The sequence below is a fragment of the Conger conger genome, chromosome 9 (assembly GCF_963514075.1).
Source record: "Conger conger chromosome 9, fConCon1.1, whole genome shotgun sequence".
NCBI lineage: Eukaryota > Metazoa > Chordata > Actinopteri > Anguilliformes > Congridae > Conger > Conger conger.
In genome coordinates, this window is record NC_083768.1 from 27,207,366 (window position 1) to 27,230,205 (window position 22,840).

At 38.9% G+C, this 22,840-nt stretch overlaps 1 protein-coding gene across 4 annotated transcripts in view; it reads right to left on the bottom strand.

The window, feature by feature from the left end:
- Positions 1-22,596, bottom strand: part of pcmtd1 (protein-L-isoaspartate (D-aspartate) O-methyltransferase domain containing 1) — a 33,488-nt gene extending 10,892 nt beyond the window's left edge. The window contains exons 1-2 of one of the 4 annotated variants that reach the window (XM_061254752.1): positions 22,502-22,596; positions 4,527-4,958 (exon numbers count right to left, since the gene is read on the bottom strand). In XM_061254752.1, coding sequence (XP_061110736.1) covers positions 4,527-4,833 — 307 coding nt within the window. In that variant the 5' untranslated portion in view covers positions 4,834-4,958; positions 22,502-22,596. Of the gene's footprint in view, positions 1-4,526; positions 4,959-22,367 lie in introns of all 4 variants that reach the window. The other 3 variants (XM_061254750.1, XM_061254751.1, XM_061254753.1) reach the window with 3 other exon arrangements.
- Positions 22,597-22,840: the final 244 nt, after the last annotated feature.

Below are 22,840 nucleotides of genomic sequence, written 5' to 3' on the forward strand. Positions count from 1 at the left end.
GCTAGCATTGCTAACAGATTGATTTGGCTATCGCAATAAAGTGCTAGTGCAATTCCAAAGTCGACCACGAGCACTTCAACAGATTCCCTTCATGTTATCATTACAACACCTTACACGCATGGACTACTGGTTTTCAGTCAACGGTTAACATGTTTTCAATTGAAATAGACTAAAGTTTCATTTATGCTGTTTCATGTGCCTCTTTTGCATTTTTTGATGAAAAAAACACACCCAATGAACATGATGAAAACAGCAGACTGATTTCATTAGGAGGCTTGTTCAATGTACACCATATTCAAACAGAATGCAGTCCTCACAGCTGCCATATTCAGTGAGTTTTAGTCCAGGAGTAATAATAATGACAATAATATAAATAATCACAATCATCTAGTACACCATCAAGCTAGTACACCATCATGCAAAGAACACATTTTAAAAATCACTAAAAAAAAAAAAGTGTGGAAGATTTTTGAGTAAAAATAACTTACAATAAGTAATAAATAGAAGGCAGTTTGTGCATGGAATTTCACAGACAACAGGCAAATCTCACCTCACCTCACCCACTGAGTAACACATCCAACTGTTTGTGCTTGGCAGCTGGTATTTCAAGCTGCTTTGTGTTGTAGTACCTTTATTAACTCTATTCAAAGCACTATGCTGAATGAACATTGGTATAGTTAATGTTCCATGGTCATCCAGCGAAGGAATTTGTTAATTATCTCATTCAAGAAACCTTTGACTACACCCTTTATCTAAAGGTCAATAATTTCTGAATGGGAGCAATCCACCATCCATGAGAATATACTCCCGTTACCCATCAGGAATATTATTATTGCTTTTGTCCATACAATATGCCATTACTTATTCCTTATATACCTTATTTATTGAATTTTTGCATGATTCTTCAACCATTTTAACTATTTTCTTTGCAATAATTTATGGAAACTTAAGTTAAAAGTTCAGTGAGCACTTTATTAGGTATTTTAGTGTAGATATCAGTTACAGCATATTAATCCGTTAGCAGATGTAGGCTTATGACGGGATGTAGATTTGTTAGCTGGTTTGTTTGTGATTGTAGATGTGTAAGTTTGTTTGTGCTTGTAGATGTGTAAGGTTTGTTTGTGCTTGTAGATGTGTAAGGTTTGTTTGTGCTTGTAGATGTGTAAGGTTTGTTAGTGCTTGTAGATCTGTAAGGTTTGTTAGTGCGTGTAGATGTGTAAGGTTTGTTTGTGCTTGTAGATGTATAAGGTTTGTTAGTGCGTGTAGATGTATAAGGTTTGTTAGTGCGTGTAGATGTGTAAGGTTTGTTTGTGCTTGTAGATGTATAAGGTTTGTTAGTGTGTGTAGATGTATAAGGTTTGTTAGTGCGTGTAGATGTGTAAGGTTTGTTTGTGCTTGTAGATGTATAAGGTTTGTTAGTGTGTGTAGATGTGTAAAGTTTGTTAGTGCATGTAGATGTGTAAGGTTTGTTAGTGCATGTAGATGTGTAAGGTTTGTTAGTGCGTGTAGATGTGTAAGGTGTGTTTGTGCTTGTAGATGTGTAAGGTTTGTTTGTGCTTGTAGATGTGTAAGGTTTGTTTGTGATTGTAGATGTGTAAGGTTTGTTAGTGCGTGTAGATGTGTAAGTTTGTGTTTGTAGATGTGTAAGGTTTGTTTGTGCTTGTAGATGTATAAGGTTTGTTAGTGCGTGTAGATGTGTAAGGTTTGTTTGTGCTTGCAGATGTATAAGGTTTGTTTGTGCTTGTAGATGTGTAAGGTTTGTTAGTGCGTGTAGATGTGTAAGGTTTGTTAGTGCGTGTAGATGTGTAAGGTTTGTTAGTGCGTGTAGATGTGTAAGGTTTGTTTGTGCTTGTAGATGTGTAAGGTTTGTTAGTGCGTGTAGATGTGTAAGGTTTGTTAGTGCGTGTAGATGTGTAAGGTTTGTTAGTGCGTGTAGATGTGTAAGGTGTGTTTGTGCTTGTAGATGTGTAAGATTTGTTTGTGATTGTAGATGTGTAAGGTTTGTTTGTGATTGTAGATGTGTAAGGTTTGTTTGTGATTGTAGATGTGTAAGGTTTGTTAGTGCGTGTAGTGTGTAAGGTTTGTTTGTGCGTGTAGATGTGTAAGGTTTGTTTGTGCTTGTAGATGTGTAAGGTTTGTTAGTGCGTGTAGATGTGTAAGGTTTGTTTGTGCTTGTAGATGTATAAGGTTTGTTAGTGCGTGTAGATGTATAAGGTTTGTTAGTGCGTGTAGATGTGTAAGGTTTGTTTGTGCTTGTAGATGTATAAGGTTTGTTAGTGTGTGTAGATGTGTAAGGTTTGTTAGTGCATGTAGATGTGTAAGGTTTGTTAGTGCGTGTAGATGTGTAAGGTGTGTTTGTGCTTGTAGATGTGTAAGGTTTGTTTGTGCTTGTAGATGTGTAAGGTTTGTTTGTGATTGTAGATGTGTAAGGTTTGTTAGTGCGTGTAGATGTGTAAGTTTGTGTTTGTAGATGTGTAAGGTTTGTTTGTGCTTGCAGATGTATAAGGTTTGTTTGTGCTTGTAGATGTGTAAGGTTTGTTAGTGCGTGTAGATGTGTAAGGTTTGTTTGTGCTTGTAGATGTGTAAGGTTTGTTAGTGCGTGTAGATGTGTAAGGTTTGTTTGTGCTTGTAGATGTATAAGGTTTGTTAGTGCGTGTAGATGTATAAGGTTTGTTAGTGCGTGTAGATGTGTAAGGTTTGTTTGTGCTTGTAGATGTATAAGGTTTGTTAGTGTGTGTAGATGTGTAAGGTTTGTTAGTGCATGTAGATGTGTAAGGTTTGTTAGTGCGTGTAGATGTGTAAGGTGTGTTTGTGCTTGTAGATGTGTAAGGTTTGTTTGTGCTTGTAGATGTGTAAGGTTTGTTTGTGATTGTAGATGTATAAGGTTTGTTAGTGCGTGTAGATGTGTAAGTTTGTGTTTGTAGATGTGTAAGGTTTGTTTGTGCTTGTAGATGTATAAGGTTTGTTTGTGCTTGTAGATGTGTAAGGTTTGTTAGTGCGTGTAGATGTGTAAGGTTTGTTAGTGCATGTAGATGTGTAAGGTTTGTTAGTGCGTGTAGATGTGTAAGGTTTGTTTGTGCTTGTAGATGTGTAAGGTTTGATTGTGCTTGTAGATGTATAAGGTTTGTTAGTGCGTGTAGATGTGTAAGGTTTGTTAGTGCGTGTAGATGTGTAAGGTTTGTTAGTGCGTGTAGATGTGTAAGGTGTGTTTGTGCTTGTAGATGTGTAAGATTTGTTTGTGATTGTAGATGTGTAAGGTTTGTTTGTGATTGTAGATGTGTAAGGTTTGTTTGTGATTGTAGATGTGTAAGGTTTGTTAGTGCGTGTAGTGTGTAAGGTTTGTTTGTGCGTGTAGATGTGTAAGGTTTGTTTGTGCTTGTAGATGTGTAAGGTTTGTTTGTGCTTGTAGATGTATAAGGTTTGTTAGTGCGTGTAGATGTGTAAGGTTTGTCAATCCGTTAGCAGATGTAGGCTTATGACGGGATGTTGATTTGTTAGCTGGTTTGTTTGTGTTTGTAGATGTGTACGGTTTGTTTGTGATTGTAGATGTGTAAGGTTTGTTTGTGATTGTAGATGTGTAAGTTTGTGTTTGTAGATGTGTAAGGTTTGTTTGTGCTTGTAGATGTGTAAGTTTGTGTTTGTAGATGTGTAAGGTTTGTTTGTGCTTGTAGATGTATAAGGTTTGTTAGTGCGTGTAGATGTGTAAGGTTTGTTTCTGATTGTAGATGTGTACGGTTTGTTTGTGCTTGTAGATGTATAAGGTTTGTTAGTGCGTGTAGATGTGTAAGGTTTGTTAGTGCGTGTAGATGTGTAAGGTTTGTTTGTGCTTGTAGATGTATAAGGTTTGTTTGTGCTTGTAGATGTATAAGGTTTGTTAGTGTGTGTAGATGTGTAAGGTTTGTTAATCCGTTAGCAGATGTAGGCTTATGACGGGATGTTGATTTGTTAGCTGGTTTGTTTGTGATTGTAGATGTGTAAGTTTGTTTGTGTTTGTAGATGTGTAAGGTTTGTTTGTGATTGTAGATGTGTAAGGTTTGTTTGTGATTGTAGATGTATAAGGTTTGTTAGTGCGTGTAGATGTGTAAGGTTTGTTTCTGATTGTAGATGTGTACGGTTTGTTTGTGCTTGTAGATGTATAAGGTTTGTTAGTGCGTGTAGATGTGTAAGGTTTGTGCTTGTAGATGTATAAGGTTTTTTAGTGCGTTTAGATGTGTAAGGTTTGTTTGTGATTGTAGATGTGTAAGGTTTGTTAGTGCGTGTAGATATATAAGGTTTGTTAGTGCGTGTAGATGTGTAAGGTTTGTTTGTGCTTGTAGATGTGTAAGGTTTGTTTGTGCTTGTAGATGTGTACGGTTTGTTTGTGCTTGTAGATGTGTACGGTTTGTTTGTGCTTGTAGATGTGTAAGGATTGTTTGTGCTTGTACATGTGTAAGGTTTGTTTGTGCTTGTAGATGTGTAAGGTTTGTTTGTGCTTGTAGATGTGTAAGGTCTGTTTGTGCTTGTAGATGTGTAAGGTCTGACATTACCTATGATTAGGCCCACCATGGTGCTCAGGTAGCCCGTCCCACTGCCCAGATTGAGGAAGGAGAGCCCCTGCTGCAGCTTCAGAGCCTCCATAACCTCGGAGTAGATGCACGGAGCCGACAGGTGGATGTTCCCGTGCTTCCAGGCCAGGTCCTTGTAGGCGTTGTCCCTGTAGCCCTCCAGGTAGTAATCGCCCCGGTCGATGGCGCGGAACGCCTGCTCCACCCTCTCCGTGCGGATGTACTGGGCCTCCTTCAGGTTGTCGATCAGGTCGTCGTTGTCTTCGCCCGCGCTGACGGCACCTCCCATGGCCGACGGAGATCTGGCCGCGCTCGGAACTCTGGGGGCTGGCCTAGGGCTGTCACACACACGGAAAGGGGTCACCTGGGGGGGGCTTTTCCTCACAGGATCAGATCATCTCTGCCAGGACGCCTCTGTGGAAAGGGCAGAGGGAAGAATCAGGCACATGAGGTAAGGGTGGAGAGCTATCCCACGCTGCCGCAGGGCCCCAAACAAAGCAGAGCAAACGGAGGGCACGCACAAAGCTGACGCTGCCCATTTGCAGATCACTGCATGCCACCCCACCAACTACACAATCTGGCTCTGCAGGCCATGGCGACAAGGGAAGAAATGTATAATAAAAAAAACTATGCGGAAAGCAGGCAGAACATTGGCCATAGCACTTTGCGCTCAGCCAATAAGAACTTTAGAAATGGACCGAAGGAACGGAGGAATTCCTGACTAATTTATGCCGGCCTTGTTCGGGGTCCGGGCTCCTGTGACACGGAAGGCAACTATAGCAACTACAGCAAGTTAGAGAGAAGCCTCAGAGCATGGCAAATGAACTGCTAATGCACACACTGCAAACCAGTTTGTTAAGTGGCAATGTTTTTTTTACGGTGTCTTTGAAGGCAAACTTTTCCTATCTGTGAAGTCACAGCTAAGAACAGAGTTGGACTGGAGTCACTAAACTGCATTTGCATTGCACTGATAAAAACACTCAAATTGGAAGTAACACTCCAGGCCAGTTTTTCTGGCATCATCTGCCATGTTGTAAAAAAATAAGCATTCTGTTCAGGCTCTACATTACAATTACAACAGTTGTACATTTTGATCTGAATTTCTCAAATAATACTGTGAAAGTTCAAGCTTAAAAAATGACCAAACTACAAACTACACTCAACTGAACTTCATTTCATCTGCTGCAGCCATAAACTGATCAACATTTTAAGGTTTTCTGCCACTGTATTACACAACCCTTAACCCTTCTTTGAATATTGATATTTTAAGACTTCAGTCTCCTTGTTGGTCCAGAAGTTAGGGCTACGTACTTGCCACAATATTTTTACAGTAAACTAGCAGGCTGACTAGCACCCAACCAACACTACATTATAATCGGCCAATGCAACCTGCGTTAATTGGATTTCGTACAATAAGGGCATAACCAGGTATTGCTGTATCGTAACCAGAATATCTGAGTATTCGTAATCAAATCAGAATAAAGATGTGCATGTAAATGTGCTCAATGTCATTAAAGTAACCACTTGGACTGACTGCAGATAGCCAAAATGCCATTACAAATTTGTCCTCTGTCATTATTAGAAATGTGAAGACCGGTGAACAGTAGTGATACCACAGCATGAATTATACAGCGGTCATATGCTGTACCACGAAGCATTCCCCTCCACCATACACATGCTCTATACAGCTACATCCAAGCACATAGGAAAGAAATCCTTGACTTAAGCTTTCCCAGTCCTGTTGTGAGTTTTCAGATGTTTTTATTTTACCTGCTAGCCCCATAGATATATTTACTTATGCTGATAAATAACAATCTACTCTTGTTTACAACTTTGAGTCGCTTTGTCAGTGACCAATACTGTAAGTGTTAGCAACCTAACTATCAAGCTAACATTACTGTTACGTTAGGTGACTAGCTCATTTCACAAACCCAGAACAACAATATCATAACAGGGATGACATAGGTTTGGAAAACAGATGAAAAAGGAAAAAACAGGAAACATGACACGCCAAAGGAATGAACTAAATCACAATTAAAGGCAGCTACAGAGGCTAATTAAGGGCAGTTAGCAATTAGCAGCATGTGTGAGTGATAAAAGAGGTCTGACAACCAGAATTTTCATATGTGTGTTCCCAAAATACCAAGAGTTCAAAAGAGGCCAAATAGCCAGTGTCCAATTACAGGTGCAGAGGTCACAAGAAACTGCAAAATGATTGAAGGTAGCAAGGAGACCAGTATTGAAAAAAACGAAGGCAAGATAGGTCAAACACAAACCATATCAGCAAAAGGGAACTTTTCCTACTAACTTTAAAAATAACAGTTTATTTCTTGAAATATGCAGTCACCCACAAAGATTCTGAGTACTTAGCACTTCCTGACATATTTTTGGCCTTGGTGCCCTGTAATATTTTGGCTTTGCCAAGGCTAAAATGGCCTCGCTCTAAAAATGATGAAATAAGGCCTGTGACAGGAGCAAACTTCTCAATGGCAAAACACTTTCAAAGAGCTCTGATGCCCAAGGCATGATAAATTAAATTGCCATATGGTCACCTATATTCAAAAAGCAAGGATGAGGCATGACTATTTCATCCCAGACAGAAGTGCAAGGGCAAAACTATTACTGGGCATTTCTACCATTTATGGATGTGACATTTGTGACATTTCACGTTTCAGGATGTTTTTATTAAACAGACAGGAAAGAACATTACCTTTAAAAGGTGACACTGTAGACCTTTGTAATACTTTTACATTTTTGAATGACCAGAGAGACCATGGAGTCTGAACTGTGGCATTTAGTAATCTTAAATGAAGCCCAATTTCTTATGGAAGGGTTCAATAATAATAATAATACATTTTATTTAAAGCGCCTTTCACGTCACCCAAGGACACTGTACAGTAGTGGCAAGTGGCAGTCATAAAACAACATATAGGGACAGACACTGTACACTTATTAAAAGACACTATACAAAAATGTAGACAATAAAATAAAGTATATAAAACAACAAACAACAATAGGATGGTACATGGCGAGAGTGAGATGGAGGGGTCAGTTAGGAGTAGGGAGGAAAAGCAAGAGTGAAAAGGTGAGTTTTGAGCTTGGATTTGAAGGTGGACAGTGAGGTGATTTTCCGTAGTGAACTTGAACTTTTAGTTGAGTAATATAGCTAAACAAATTTTGGTACACAGCCATTTGCAACACTGGGCAAGTGACAATTGTGGGGCATTTGCCATTCAGTCTGTTAAAATATGCATTAGCACAGAAGCTGAGTTACATGTATGAGTGAGAAGAAACTCCACGTTAGCTCATGTATAATGAGGTTTTTGTCATATGTATTTCTGCCAGACTCCATAAAAATACCACTTGAACTGAATTCTATGGGAAAAGCTAGTTAGCTAGATTGATTAGATAACAAGGGAGCAAGCTAAGGTCAATACATTTCCATTAAGCAGTAAGGGTTCCTTAACGGTCACTTCTATAGTATTAAAAAATAAGAGCAAACCAGACACCAATTACAAGTCACACATCACCGCAGTGCAAGTTAATATCTTACTGAAAACATGCCTTCTTCAGAGACCTTCAGATGAGCAATCCCAGTCAGGATCTCATCTACTCTATACAACAGTAGAATATTGAAATGTGACCCATTTAAATTCAATTCATACTGCTGCAGCAACCCCCAGCTGTGTGCGAGTTAAAAACAAGTTCTATGAGTCATGTCCATAAGTCATTAAATCTGGTTGTCTGAAAAGCCTTATTTGCATCCTACTTAGTAATGGTAATAAAAATGACTAATAGTCGATATCACTGGCTTGCATGGATGCCATTTCAGAAATACAGCGGTCATCTTGAATATTGGCAGCAAAATATACACCTAAAGTGTAAAGTGTAAAATAAGTTTAACAGGCAAATAAGTAATAGTATTGTTATGCTCCAGTTGACATTACAGTGCTATGGAATTTTCCTAGTGTCAAATTTTCCTAATTATGAAACATACAGTGTACATAAAATGTATGCACACCCATATTGAACCTGCAGGATTTGTGAAGCCTGAAATCAAGGTAAATCATGTCAGACAGTTCTCCCCTTCAATGTTACCTTTAAGCATCAAAGAAACTGCTGATTTTCACACACCCTCTAGAATTAAAACAAAAACAAAAACATACAGCGAGTGGCAGTTCTTTGGCTTCGTCAATGAGAGAGATCAGAGGAGAATGCCCGAAGCCACAGGAAAGCAGCAGTACCTCAAGTAACCATACAGTGGTATGCAGAAGAACATATCTGAACACAGAAAATATTGAACCTTGAAGTAGATGGGCTACAGCAGCAGAACATACATCTAAAAAAAGTTGTTTAATAGATACCTAATAAAGTGTATGCGTATATAAAATATGCATGTTTAGGTCAAAAAAAATCCTCCAAATCACTAGATTCTTCCTACATGATTAATCATCAAAACTGCAATGACTCATACAATTTTATGCCGTGGCAATGAACCATTTTGCTTCTGTGACAGCAGTCAAGTGCTGGTGCAGTGCATAACTTTTTATTTTTGGCTGAACAGAATGTGATCTGAAATTGAAAAAGTCCCGTTTTTTGCCAATGTTCTTTTAAAAAGGTCTTTGGCTGTAAAGCACGCTGAGAAAACAGGATTACATGCTATCGTGCATTTTTCAAGACACTATTCCACGCACCCTATCCACACTCATTTATTGAATGTACAATTAGTATAAGGAATATGGGGCAATTTTTAAGGGTCACAGTAGTGAAAAATGCAAAGAAAAAAAGTTGCATTTATATTATATAAAAAAATGCACTCTTTCATCTGCTACAAGGTACAAGTCACTGGCCCAATGATTTCAGTTGGAGGGCATCCCCTGCCTCATTACTCATTAGCGACACCTATGGTCGAATGAGCAACTGCAGTCTTCTAGCAGCGTATGTGACCATTAGCTGAACAAATGTACACATTTCAGAAGAATCTAAGGGGCATGTTGCAGCAAAGCAGGGCCTTCCCCGTCATTTCAGAGGGCTTAGGTGCTGTGGCACTGTCATTACCATATGTGTGAAAAAAGGACATTGCACTTTGATAAACAATATGATTTATTTCAATAAATTGTATGTGGCCTATAATATGAACAAAATGTATTGATAACGGAGAGTGAGCTATGCAAACTCTATATAGAAGTGCTTGCCAATCAGCCCAAAATGTACCCAATTTAAACTATCCCTAGTCACAAACGCAGATGACTCGCAGAAACAAAACATATACAACTGTCCTGATAGTCATTATGTAAAGTTAACTAGTAGGCTAGTTGATTTTATTTATTTTTTTAATGCCGCTCCAGCTCAACTCGATACAAGCCCAGGGCGTGGTATAGAGTTGCCGCTTCAAGGATATGAAGTTGCCAGGACTGGCACATGTCTGGTAAACAGATACCCTGTTGCAAGCCATCTACTGCCAGCTGCACATCAGCAGACTGTCAGACACTATACCAGATACAGGCAAAACATTTTTCTGAGGTATATTTTTTTAAATCATATTACCCGTTCATTCGGCTAGGGGGCTGGGCAAAAACAATTAGGCGTGGCACCTTAGTCTTATAATGGCAGGAAAACCCTGCAATGGGACCATTCATTACAACCATATTCTAAATTAGGGAGGAAAACACAAAAAGAATCACAATCTATATCAATCATATTTGATGTTGAAGTGTTGATGATTTACAACAATATGCAAAGGTGTTTTTCAGAAATAGGTTTTTAATCTCAGTAACATTAAAATGTGATTAACGGCTCAATAAAAGCAGCTCTGCAAAACATTTCCAAAGTACTCATTTTCTTTGCTATTTATATCATTATCTCGATAAGTCAAGGATAATAAAATAAAATATATAATTTCTTCGGATAAAATAGTTGATTCGACTAAGCAGTGGACAATCCTCTCGAGTAATTTGGGGGTTAAGGGCCTTGCTCAAGGGCCCAACAGCTGTGCGGATCTCTCTGTGGCTACACCAGTGTTTGAACCACAAACCGGCAATGCCGGTAAAGCAGTTGCATCGTATAGTCAATGCTATACAAGTATAACTTCTACTCAGCATACAACCGGCTAGCAGTAGGGTACTATGGTGATGACTGAGTAGCATTTTAGCTAATACTAAAGGTGTGTAGTTTGTTAGGCTTGCATAAAAGAACACACATTTTGTTCGCCTGCGTAAACAAAAGTACGTTTTTCAGTACACATACTTGTGTTTTGTGGTTATGCAAAGTTTCAAATTACTGTGCTCAAGACTTAAAATGGAAAAAATGCAGAAAAAGCTGAAAATCACAGGGGAAAAAAAGGCTTGGCACACCAAACAAAAATAATATGGACCAAAATTGTACATCATGTCAACGACCCATGCAATATTTTTAGATCCTCGGAAATATCTTTTTTAATTCTCACATGGTACGTGGGTGTTGTTCAACACCGCTGTACTGAAATGCATTCTGCCTGGAGACATCAATAGGCGTACTCCAAACATCTTATCACACTCCTCCAATCAGAGATTGACATGGACGAGAATGATGCCAAACAGTCACCTCACGATCACAGATAACGTGTACGAACAACAAACCAGGATAAGAGAATACAAATAAAGAATGCTCAGACGCCCAGATCCCTGTTAAGCATTGCAGAAGCCCCGAAACAATGTGGAAAAGGCAAGAAATCCAGCCCATCCATTTGCAGGGGATCCCACAGGGCTTGTTTTGGACTTCACGGTTGCTAGAGGTTACCCATCTTTTATGCCATGGGCACCAAAGTAGGTCACCACTCATCTGTTCAAAAATCATTTCATAGCAGGACTGCTGCAGTTTCTGTCATCAAAATAAGTACTTACTGAAATATAATAAAACCAACTTGTTTGGTACTATATTATGTAACTGCAATGTATATAGGAAACACTTAACTGTATGTGTACCCCCCCCCCCCCCACCACTTCATATTGCAATACAGCAAAAACGGAGAACATTACTGGAGTTGTTTTCCTTGCTTCAAGCTCGGATTTTTTACTGCAGAGTCTTTGTCTTCGACGTGTTGTTGAAACGCCTGCTAGGAGTTGAATTACAGTGCCACATGCAAAGACCGGTTTTGCAAAGCAGAACAAGGTATGTACCATAGTGTATGTACCAATCGAGCATTTGACAAAATGAAAATGTATTTTAAGGACAGAATGTGCATTGAATGAAAATGTAAATGACCTACTTATTCAGCTAAGCTTAAAGCAGCCAGGCGAGTCTCAGTCTGAGAGTGAGCAGACAGGGACATAAATCTTCATCTTCAGGAGAGACGATCTTCAGGGACACATGATGGCTAGCTTGTCTGGCAGGTCAAGGACACCGTCTTTGTGAAGCCAAACATCCCATTTACTCCTTGTGTTAAACGTCAGAAAGCAGAAAATAGTGTGCAATTGCATGGGGGGCTGACTGGACACTGTGCACTGTCCAAGGCCCATAATCCGTTAGCAACACCACAGGTTTTGAAGTTGGCGTTTCGCCAAAGCTCGCAAACTAATTCATTCTGACAGTCTTCACTCACAGATACACCGAGCGTGCCCACAGCAGACTGGAAGTAGGCCTAAATAACGCGTGGACTCGGTTACAGCGAAAAGAAAACCTGGCACTGTCTCAAATATGCGCTCTTAAAAAAACTGTGGCAGAGCGCAGTATATGACGCGGTGAGAATATCACGGCCCAAGAATATCCTGCTCCTAAGAGAACCATCAACATAAAATTGACAAATCCGCGTTTAAATATAAAAGTGCAAACAACGGCGTGGTTGGAAACACAAATTCTTCTTGCCTTTCAGGTCATTTGGAAATGTTGTTGAAGTCTATTCAGTGAAATCCAAGGAACAGGAATAGCAGTGTTTTTCACACTTTTGCAGGAAGAGCTTACAGTTCTGTATAGGATTAACAGCTGGTCCAAGAAGCTTATCAAAAATGATAGCAGCAGACGCTCATTACAGAGTTAAATGACATGAGCCAAAGGCAAGTGAGAGAGAGGAGAAAGAGACCGAAATCTGCAGTGCTCTCCGTGCTATCAGCACCTCCACATCTGTTCCAGGCGCTACAGTTTTAATAATGGAGACATCCCTTGTTTTAACGGACAACAATGTGGCTAGTTCAGTTTTTACATTCGGTTTGCTTCACGCAGGCCAAGAAACTATAATCCGATTCCCAGCGTTACTAGTTCTGCAGCACTCTTTGTCCTATTTTTCTTTTGCTTACCAGCACAGCACTGGAGTCCTTGGAGTTTTCGGCAGTAAAAAAATGCTTCGAAAATAGGTCAAGCAATGTTATTTTAATTGAACATGAGTGTGCAGTACACTGCTTTGGCAGCAACGCTGAAAAAATATCACCACACTTGATAATTCAGCAACTTTCCTCACACCTGTAAAATATTGAGCCAAGATATTTAAATAAAGAAATAGAAGCAGTGCATAATTTACTGAAGTTATACCCTACACAGTTCCAAGGAAGGCATTACATTTTTCTTTTGCCATTTTTGCATATGGCCAGAAATGATCGATGCTGCAACTGCAATTATTTAAATAGAGGAACTCAGTTCTGTTACTCTCCTATGAGCAAGTCGGTCACAGAAGCAGCAAGCAAATAAACAGGCATTTGATTGTTCAGTTGTTATCGCTACTAGATGGCTGTTAACACTTGTGATTTATTTTAAATAATCCTTCTCATGTATCTGTTGTTGAATATTTCATTGAATTGCCAAGCCCTATATAATGCACACACTCAAGGGAATCGTAAAACATTTTTACAAACAAGCATTGAAATATCTGAGAAATCCATTAAAAAAAATAAAAAGAATAATAATAATAATATTTACATAATTTTCCTGTTACAACAAACCCTTTCTTGTGGATAACCTGCATTTTTCTAACCAACAGAAGTTTTAAAAGCATCTTTTATCCCCCTCATTTTTCTTTTGCATGCCAATTTTGAATTCCTGTTTGTACAAATTCCCAGTTACCCCCCCCCATTTTTGTCACAAAACAAATAGCTCATTGTACTGTTGGTCTGTGTTGCACACAACTGATCACATTCACAACATTAGGGCCCCATGAGTTCTGGGGTCCCCGGCCCACAAGTCTTAAAAAGACCACAATCTCAAAGACCCGGATCACACTGAGCCAGGGCAAAAACACATCTCCATCACCACCTGTGGTAAAAGGGAAACACTGAACCAGTCTTTGAAAGCAAGCAGCGTGAATGTGCGCAGTAAGCTATGTTTAGTCGGCTATACTTTCATTCACCCTCAATTATCCAAGAAAAGAAGTGGTGGGGTGTGCAATCAGTGTAACTAAAGCTCAGAGTATTCTAGAATCTTGGAGAGGAAAGAAAAAAATAAAAATAAAAATAAAAAAATGTCCTAAACAAAAAAAAATTTAAACGGGTACATTTGTAAGAGACATTATTCAAGTATTGACTCTGACCTTGTTGAAAAACCACTGTGGCCACACAGTTAAGTTTTGCTTCGCAACCCTTATGCTGATTAGTTTAAAAATATAAATTGTGTTTTAGGCTTTTGAAAATTGACTTAACAATGCGAGGATAAAGGATGGGATTAAATTGAACATGCTTCTTCTCTTTAAGGATGAGGGTTCCCAAACTGTGGGTTGCAAGGTTTTGAGGTGGACATAGTTTCTTAAACAAGAATATAAAAACATTGCTAGCATTGCTTGTGAAATTGAAAGTTTCGGTTGCAACCTAGCATCATTTTAATATCAATGAATTGGCACAAAGACATATTTTTTGGAATTGTTTTTACAGAAGTAGTCAAAATATTATAGCTCTTTCTATGTGTGTAAATTAGCTTTTATCTTTACAATGAAAACATATTTGCTATTTGTTATTTTTGCACACATTAAAAGCTAGGATAGTAACTGTCTTAACTGTATTAATTTCAGAAGTATAGACAACTGAGGGACTGCAAATCCGGACATTGCTGGTGTGTCACCCATGCTATGGAAGGGTTTAGTCGCCATGATCCATGTTCATCGCCAGCTAGCAAGCCTTGTGCTGCGATAAGAAGAAGCAGTGGACAATGTGTTTTGGAGGAGAACCGTGGATGTCTACACCCTCCTGAATTGGCAGTGGGCTGTGGCTGCAGATGATTTTTGTCATTCCAAATTTGGGTGGACATTGGAAATGCTTAGCCCCACATTGGGCGGCATGTCTTTTACAACAGGACAAGAACCGTCCCTAGCTCGCTTTGAACTCCCTGCTCACCCATAGCCTCCAGCCAGCACTTTCCCAGGTCAATAGCTTTTGGGTTCCCTGCAGCTGGATATGCTACACTATTTATGCAATATTATAATGCTTTAAACAAATTCCACCTTCTGAAAATGTAGTTAATAGCATTGATTTAAGGCCGAAATACCCCTTTGGGGGGGGGGGGGGGGGCGGGACTCCAGTTAAGATCAAAAGGACCCCAATCCCAGGTGCAAAATGTGACAACACAGTTAATCCCAGCCAATTGCTGAAAAAAGGTCTAGCCCAAAGACTTAAATTTACATGTATGTGTGAATTACTCCACTCCACCAAAGGAACAGTATCACACAATGGTGTCAATGCATGACATTCTTGTGAGAGGAACAACAGACATCTCTTTGATGAAGCTGGCCACTTGGTTTGGAACAGACAGCCCAGTTAATGCTCATACACAGTGACACACTGCAATGTAAGGTACAACATATTGAAATGGAAGGTCCAGTGACATTTCCTTCTTTTATTTTATAATCCAGTCTGTAGTTTATTCATTTATAAATAATAAATGTTTAGTTTGGGGAAATGGCTGTCCACACATATATTATATATTGGGGTTGGGGTGGGGAGACGGTTGGTAAGGCAACAGCAGGCATTTCAGCCAAATTCGTCAATTGCCAATTCTGAAATAGGAATAAATTTAGAATTTTCAGTCTAAGAAATTATGCTTCATAAAGGCTATTTTTCACACACCCTAAAAACCCGTTTTGGCATCCCTCATCCTCTATATATTCTGCTAGAAACAGGCAAAATGTATGCTGAGTGACTCACATGTTGGATACTGTGATGGCCATATAAAATGTGATGAGACAAATATTTAAGTGTACCATTTCAAGTGCCACAAATGGAAGCCTATGTCTGATGTGAAATTAAATTACAATGAAATTGTTATTTTTAAAGGATTTATTGATCGACTGAACGACCATAGGTATCGGCACAATTTTCTGTTGGTTATTTTATTAAAAAAGAGCATGAGTGCAATCACTTTCACAGTGGTAGAATCCCACTCTGATTCTAATGATCTCTGACAATCATCATACAGTTCAGGGATGGGAACCTGGGAAGAATACGTTCATGACTGGCTACTGTTTAACTTATTTAATGGGCTCACAAAGCCTTCTTTGCCAACAGTATAAATTTGCACCATATCCTTAGCCTAGCACTGTGTAGTCCTATGGCGAAGGCCTGCAGAGATGGTTCTGTTGTCTCTATGGTAACGAGACACCAAACTCCTGATAATTTGTGAAAACACCTTGGCTCCCTGTGAAATTATTGAGAGGAAAGGAAAAATTTTGAATCTATTTTGTGTATTAAAAAAATGTGAATGGGAGGAAAAAAGGTGATCTGTCCTGCCCATTAGACAAATGAGGTTTCTAGTTAAGCCAATGGATGAAATTCGGGATAGATTTCATATCTTTTAGGAAAGGGGGGACCAATATGTGAATTTAATTTAATTTAATTTAATTCTCATTGTTCTCTCGTCCCTACGGATTCACTCCTGAGGTAAAATGTGGCCAATCAGCTGCCATTTAGAATTTTGTTCTATTAACCATGCCGATTCATGATATACACACGACAAGTGGTATGGTCACGTTATGCATGCGTCTAATATTACATTACATTACATTATTGGCATTTGGCAGACGCTCTTATCCAGAGCGACGTACAGACTAAGCAGGAGACAATCCTCCCCTGGAGCAATGCGGGGTTAAGGGCCTTGCTCAAGGGCCCAACGGCTGTGCGGATCTTAATGTGGCTACACCGGGATGCATATGCATATTATTAATGCATATTACATGTCAGTAACACGATAACTTTGCCAATGCATTTTATATGAGACTGAGTCAAAACCTCAGCTGCTCTATCTCAACCTGGTCCATTTTAGGCTTCTTTTCTTTCCTCAAGATTTTACTTTCACGCTAATACAGGTACACTTTACTTGATTTTGGAAATGGTTCAATTTCACACACACTACTGGAAAATGCAGTGAAGCTAACTTATTTACCACAACTACACTTAAAAAATAAAAATGTTGAATGCTGGTCACACCCAATATTAAGCAGACTCAAAAAAGAGTTTCCATTTACTTAAGAAGGCTATATGTGACATCTTCAACTTAATCAGAATGCCCTGGACAGTATCTTTAAATTACATTTAAATTAAACAATTTCATGATTCCCAAATCTCCCAGTACTCTGTTACTGTAGTCATATTACTTGAGTATATTTAATATGGCTAAGCTTCTGCTTTAGCCCCTCAGGTGCAGTGTTACTGGAGCCAGTAGCCTTTTGTTAATTTGAATATTCCACACCAAGGCACCTGTCTGACATTAAAATGCATCAATGATTATAAAATGCATTAATTTTCCAACTGTCTATTTGAAGTAGACAAGCAATATGATTATTTGACTCATAATAAATATTGGTAAAGGAAACAGGACCCATCAAGTCAAATTCTTTGGTATACTACCCCTTGGAGGGAAGCTCTTTTCCCTTTTCACTGTAGAAGAATGGCCCTGATTCAGACAGCCATTAGACGAGTCAGAGGGACAACCCTGGTACTAGAAATATTTCAGATGTCAACCACTCAAAGTATGGCTCAGCAAGCTATAAAATTCTAAGTAGACTGGTTTATCCTTCATTCTCCAACATTTGTTTATTTTCACAGCATCAGCCTATTTTGTGACTACATTTTCAGAACTCTAGAAACATTTTTATTTGTCTACCCATCCTGTATTTAGCTCAGAGACCTCATCCCAACCTAGACACACAGATATGAGATGTAGCACATAGACCGTGGTACTTCACTTCAGCTCCGTTTAAGCTTAATGTCATGGATACTTCCTGATAATAACCAACATAAGGGGTTCAAGCCTTCATTCAGTGAAGCACATTACCAAACAACATTAATGTTCTCTCCAAATGTTCTAGTGTTGTAGATTCTGCCAATGCAATGACATGCTGGTGCACAGGCATACAAAGCAATGCAATACAAAGTAAGCCTAGTTACCGAATTCGTCAAAGCAGACTCATCTCACGTTTATTTTGACCCATATACAGCTTATGTATATAAACACACGGCCCTTTCCTGAGAAGTAATGCAATACAAGGTCGTACCCTATTCTACTTGCCTTACAATCGGCAAGTTTGTATTCGTAATTTTTTTTCTGGATTCCAAGATTTGCAAACAATGCCAGCCCTGTTTGGTCACTCATGATGCAACATGTGTCTTTCCATCTCTACCATTTCCAGGCTAACCTCTAGGCACCAACCAGCCAAACAAACAATGTAATTGTACAGTACATTATACATAGTCCACCCTATTTCAGGCACCATAATATTTGGGACACATGGCTACATGGGCGTTTGTAATCGCTCAGGTGTGTTTAATGGCCTCCTAAATGCAGGTATAAGAGAGCTCTCAGCACCTAGTCTTTCCTCTAGTCTTTTGATTACTTTTGCTGTTACATTATTGCTGTTGATCAACGTGTTTATTAAAGCCACTGAATTTCAAAGAAGCCATCATGAGATTGAGAAACAACAATACAATAAAATGGTTAGAGGCATTGGCCAAATCTTAGGCTATACCAAAATCAACTGTTTGGAACATAATTAAGAAGAAACACAGTACTGGTGTGGATACTAATCACAAAGGGACTAGCAGGACAAGGAAGACCTCTACAGCTGATGACAGAAGAATTCTCTCCATAATAAAAAAAATTCCGACACATCACAAACCCTATTGAGGAGTCAGGTGTGGATTTGTCAATGACCAATGTCCACAGAAGTCTTCATGAACAGAAACAGGCTACACTGCACAATGCAAACCACTGGTTAGCTGCAAAAACAGGATGGCCAGGTTAGTTTGCCAAGAAGTACTTATAAGAGCAACCACAGTTCTGGAAAAAGGCCAAGATGAACAGAGCAAAGTATGGAGGATAGAAAGAACTGCCCAAGATCCAAAGTATACCACCTCATCTGTGAAACATGGTGGGGGTGTTATGGCCTGGGCTTACATGGCTGCCAAAGGTACTGGCTCACTTATCTTTATTGATGATACACAGTCACCTCAGGCATAGCAAGGTCAATGGCTTTGTTTTTGCTACACATTGAAGACAATTGAGTTTGAGGTCAAAAGATGTACATGAGATGACAGATCTGAATTTGTTAAACAACATATCACCTTTTGCATCAGACCACACAATTTTTAGGTGATCAAATGTATTGGAACATATGACTGACAGGTGTTTCTTGTTGCCCAGATGTGTCCTGTTAAATTGATTGGTTAAAAAATAAATAGTTTGGAATGTCTAATCTTGGTCTTAGCCTTGGGTTTTGCCTGTGAATACTGCATTTGTTAGAAAAGGTGAACCAACATGGAGACCAGACAGCTGTCTTTGGGGGGAAAGCAAGTCATTTTGAAGCTTATACAAGAGGGGAAATCCATTGCACAAGCATTGAGGAAAGCTTGTATAACAACTTGAGAAATGTCCTGAAAAAAAAAAAAAAAAAAACGTGCCTACTGAGCAACAGACATTGAACAAATCGACCAAGGAAAACAAAAGCAGAAACACTGTGGGAGCTGTGAAGAAAAACCACAAAACATCAGCCAGTGCCATCACAAACAATGTACACAGGGCAGAGGTGAAGGTATCTCAATAAACTGTTTGAAGAAGCCTTCAGAGCAGCAATATAGAGGCTATACCCGAAGATGCAAACCTCTCATCAGTAGTAAGAATCAGAAGACGAGATTACAATCGAGATTACAAAGATGTACAGAGGTGAGGCACAAAGGTTCTGGAACAGAGTTTTCTGGATTGATGAGACCATGATTAACCTCTACCAAAGTGATGGAAAGGCCAAAGTGCGGAGGAAGAAAGGATCTGCTCATGATCCAAAATACAAGCTCATCTGTGAAGCATGGAGGAGGAAGTGTCATGGCTTGGGTTTAGATGGCTGCCTCTGGAGAGGGCTCACTAATCTTTCTTGATGATGTAACTCATGATGGTATTTGTCATCCAGCTGCTACACACATCTAATTTTCAGGTGAATAATCTCACAGGATTGACACAACTGTATGACATAATGGCAGTGTACTTAGGCCTTGATGTTGGGAAATGTAGTTCAGGATGGTACGTACACTGTATCCTGATAGCAAAACATTCTTCGCATTTAAATGAAGTGAAACCAGACATATTTTTCACACCTCATGTTGCACCTAAGTAGTACATCAGAAGGCGATAAGATAGAATTCAAATGCCACATGTGAAAGCACTTAACACATTTTGGACAGAACAATATCTACAGTGAGATGTGTTGAAAAGGTGACATTTACTGCTCAAATATTCTAATGCATAGCCTCGGCTATATTATAATGATTCATATTTTTTAACAGTGTTTCAAAGTTGCTGCAAGTAACAAAATGTATTTGGTTAATTTAATATGCACTAAAGTGATTCTGTCTGACTCAATTTCAATCTTCTGCAGGAAATGGAGAAATGTACTATCACAACTCAAGAATTTTAAAATTGTTTATATATATATATATATATATATATATATATATATACACTAATATGCTGCTCTTCAAGGGTCATTTCATAAAAGGTAATACACTGACAACAGTAACTGCAGCATAATTGCGGTAGTGAGATAAGAAAATAAGCCTAAAAATAAGCCTACATCCACCATGCTATAAAGAAGTACCCCAGAACAAGTACCTCAAATATAACTGTTATAACATTATAACATTCTGAAAAGTAATTACTTTTTTGTGATTAAAAGTATGAATTGTTTGGCATGTGAGTGTCAACAAGAGAGAACCTCACTTTCACACCCGTCAAAACTGAACATGAAAGCGAGTTACTGCAGTGGCCACATGTCAAGAGAGTAAGCCAATTAAAGGCCAGGGACAATACGTGTGATGTCAAAGTTCTGAGGCTGGTTTCAAAAGAACGTGAGGGATCAAACCATGCAGCATCCTCTCTTTCCGGAACACAAGATGCAACAAATCACCATACCTAAAACTACTGCCACGTGCACTTGGACATAACAGCTCTTGCCAATTTTATTGACAAGTCTATGCTACAGCCTTCAAACAGGCCTACAAGCTCCACATAAATCAAAATACGAAGACGTACTCCAACTTTGGCTTTCCATGGACTCTCGTTATTCTTGCATTTTGGATTAGATGGTTGGCAAATAGTCAATATGATATAGGACATTGCCGCAAACAACTTGATGGATGAGAATCTAGATCAACTGCATTCACCACTACTTAAATGCATTTAATTTTTATTTATGAAGTGTATTACTACATTTGTATTTTCTGAAATTAACGTATTGTTATTACGAATGCACAACATTACATCGGTTGCCATGCACACCGCAATTTTCTTTGTATAATTTTGCCGATTAGGAAACACGAGCTATTGGGTTGAGAGTTAAGGAACTGCAGGCAAATTATACATTTTACAGATATGACTACTGATTCAGATTTGAAAGCCATTTTGATTATGCTGAATTTTTAAACCCTTCTAAAAACTACAACGGGAATTAACTACTAGCAAATGCTACAGCGTGAAATGCATAACGTAAACATACAAAAGACTGCAAACGCTAGGTTCACTTTGCTATCGTTCGCCTGCTTTGCAACGTTCGGTAGTTAGCATTAGCTTGCCAAAATGCCTGCTAATTCGAACACATTCGAAATCGCACAACATATTGCTGCCTAGCTAGCCCCAAAGTTCTAAGAAGGCTAACAGAACTAACATAATAGTTACATTTCCATTTGTGTTCCGATTGAAGAAACACATGCCGATTTGTTTTGATATCCATCATGGCGCGCTAAATAGCTTGGAACTAGCAAAACAACTTAGTTCCAGCAACGTTAACGGTGCAATATGCAACGGGCCCGTTTCAGTGACATAGCTAGACGCGCGAGCTAACTTCCTATTCTAAAATGAGCTAGTTCGAAGTATTGCACGTAGGCTAACTGAAATTGAGATTTTTAGAGGCCTTCGTTTTACACTTGCAGCAACTCTGCAGAGTGCAACTAGATAAATCGATATAAAATGGAGCATGACGACAACACGCAACCATGTAGCTGGCTAGCTAGTCTACAATACCAACTACAAAACTACACAATATCAATAGATACACATGATATTACGAATTATTTAGTTTGACATGTCATTATTTTAACAAGTTGGTTAAGGTTATCTTTATAACCAGATACTTTTGTTACATAAGAGTCAAGATTCGTGTAATAATTGGACCAAACAATTTAACGGCTTAAACCATTGTAGGTATTTTTAAACAGCGCGACAACGTCAAATTATGATTATCCCTAGATAGCAAATATATATTTTTTAATTGTTTAATCCGGGCGCCAAGTCAACCTGACCCCGTTGCGTCAGACAACGAGGTAGCTAGCAAGCTACTTTCTGACAAAAACAACAAAATGTCGACATCTGTTTCATTTTTAAAAAAGCACTCACCTAGATTGCCGTTTCGCATGGATCATCGAAACATTTAAGAGAAAGCTGATGGAATAGAAAGGGACTCTCACAATATCGCGCTAATTTCGCAAAATACGGCATCCATTTAATTGTTTTTAAAGAGAGTTGAGCACCTTTGTCTTTTCTTCTCCACGCAGAAGAAACAGCTGAGAGGATGTAAACATATGTCACGTGGTAACTAGCAAATGGAGTTGCAGACCGTGTTTGCGTGCCTCAACCGCAACAGAACCACGGTCCTGAGACAAAATTGAATTCCAGCTGAACTTAGGTGGTTTTCTTTTTAGTTTTACTAATCAGTCCTGATTACTACAACCTCTCCACTAATTATGCTACCAAAAATAGGCTCCCCCCCCCCCCCCAGTTTAGGCTGTGAGTACTATTCATATCAGTACTTCCTTATCATTCTGTGGTGGACATATACATATACAGGAAAATGGCTCGTCAAATGTCCT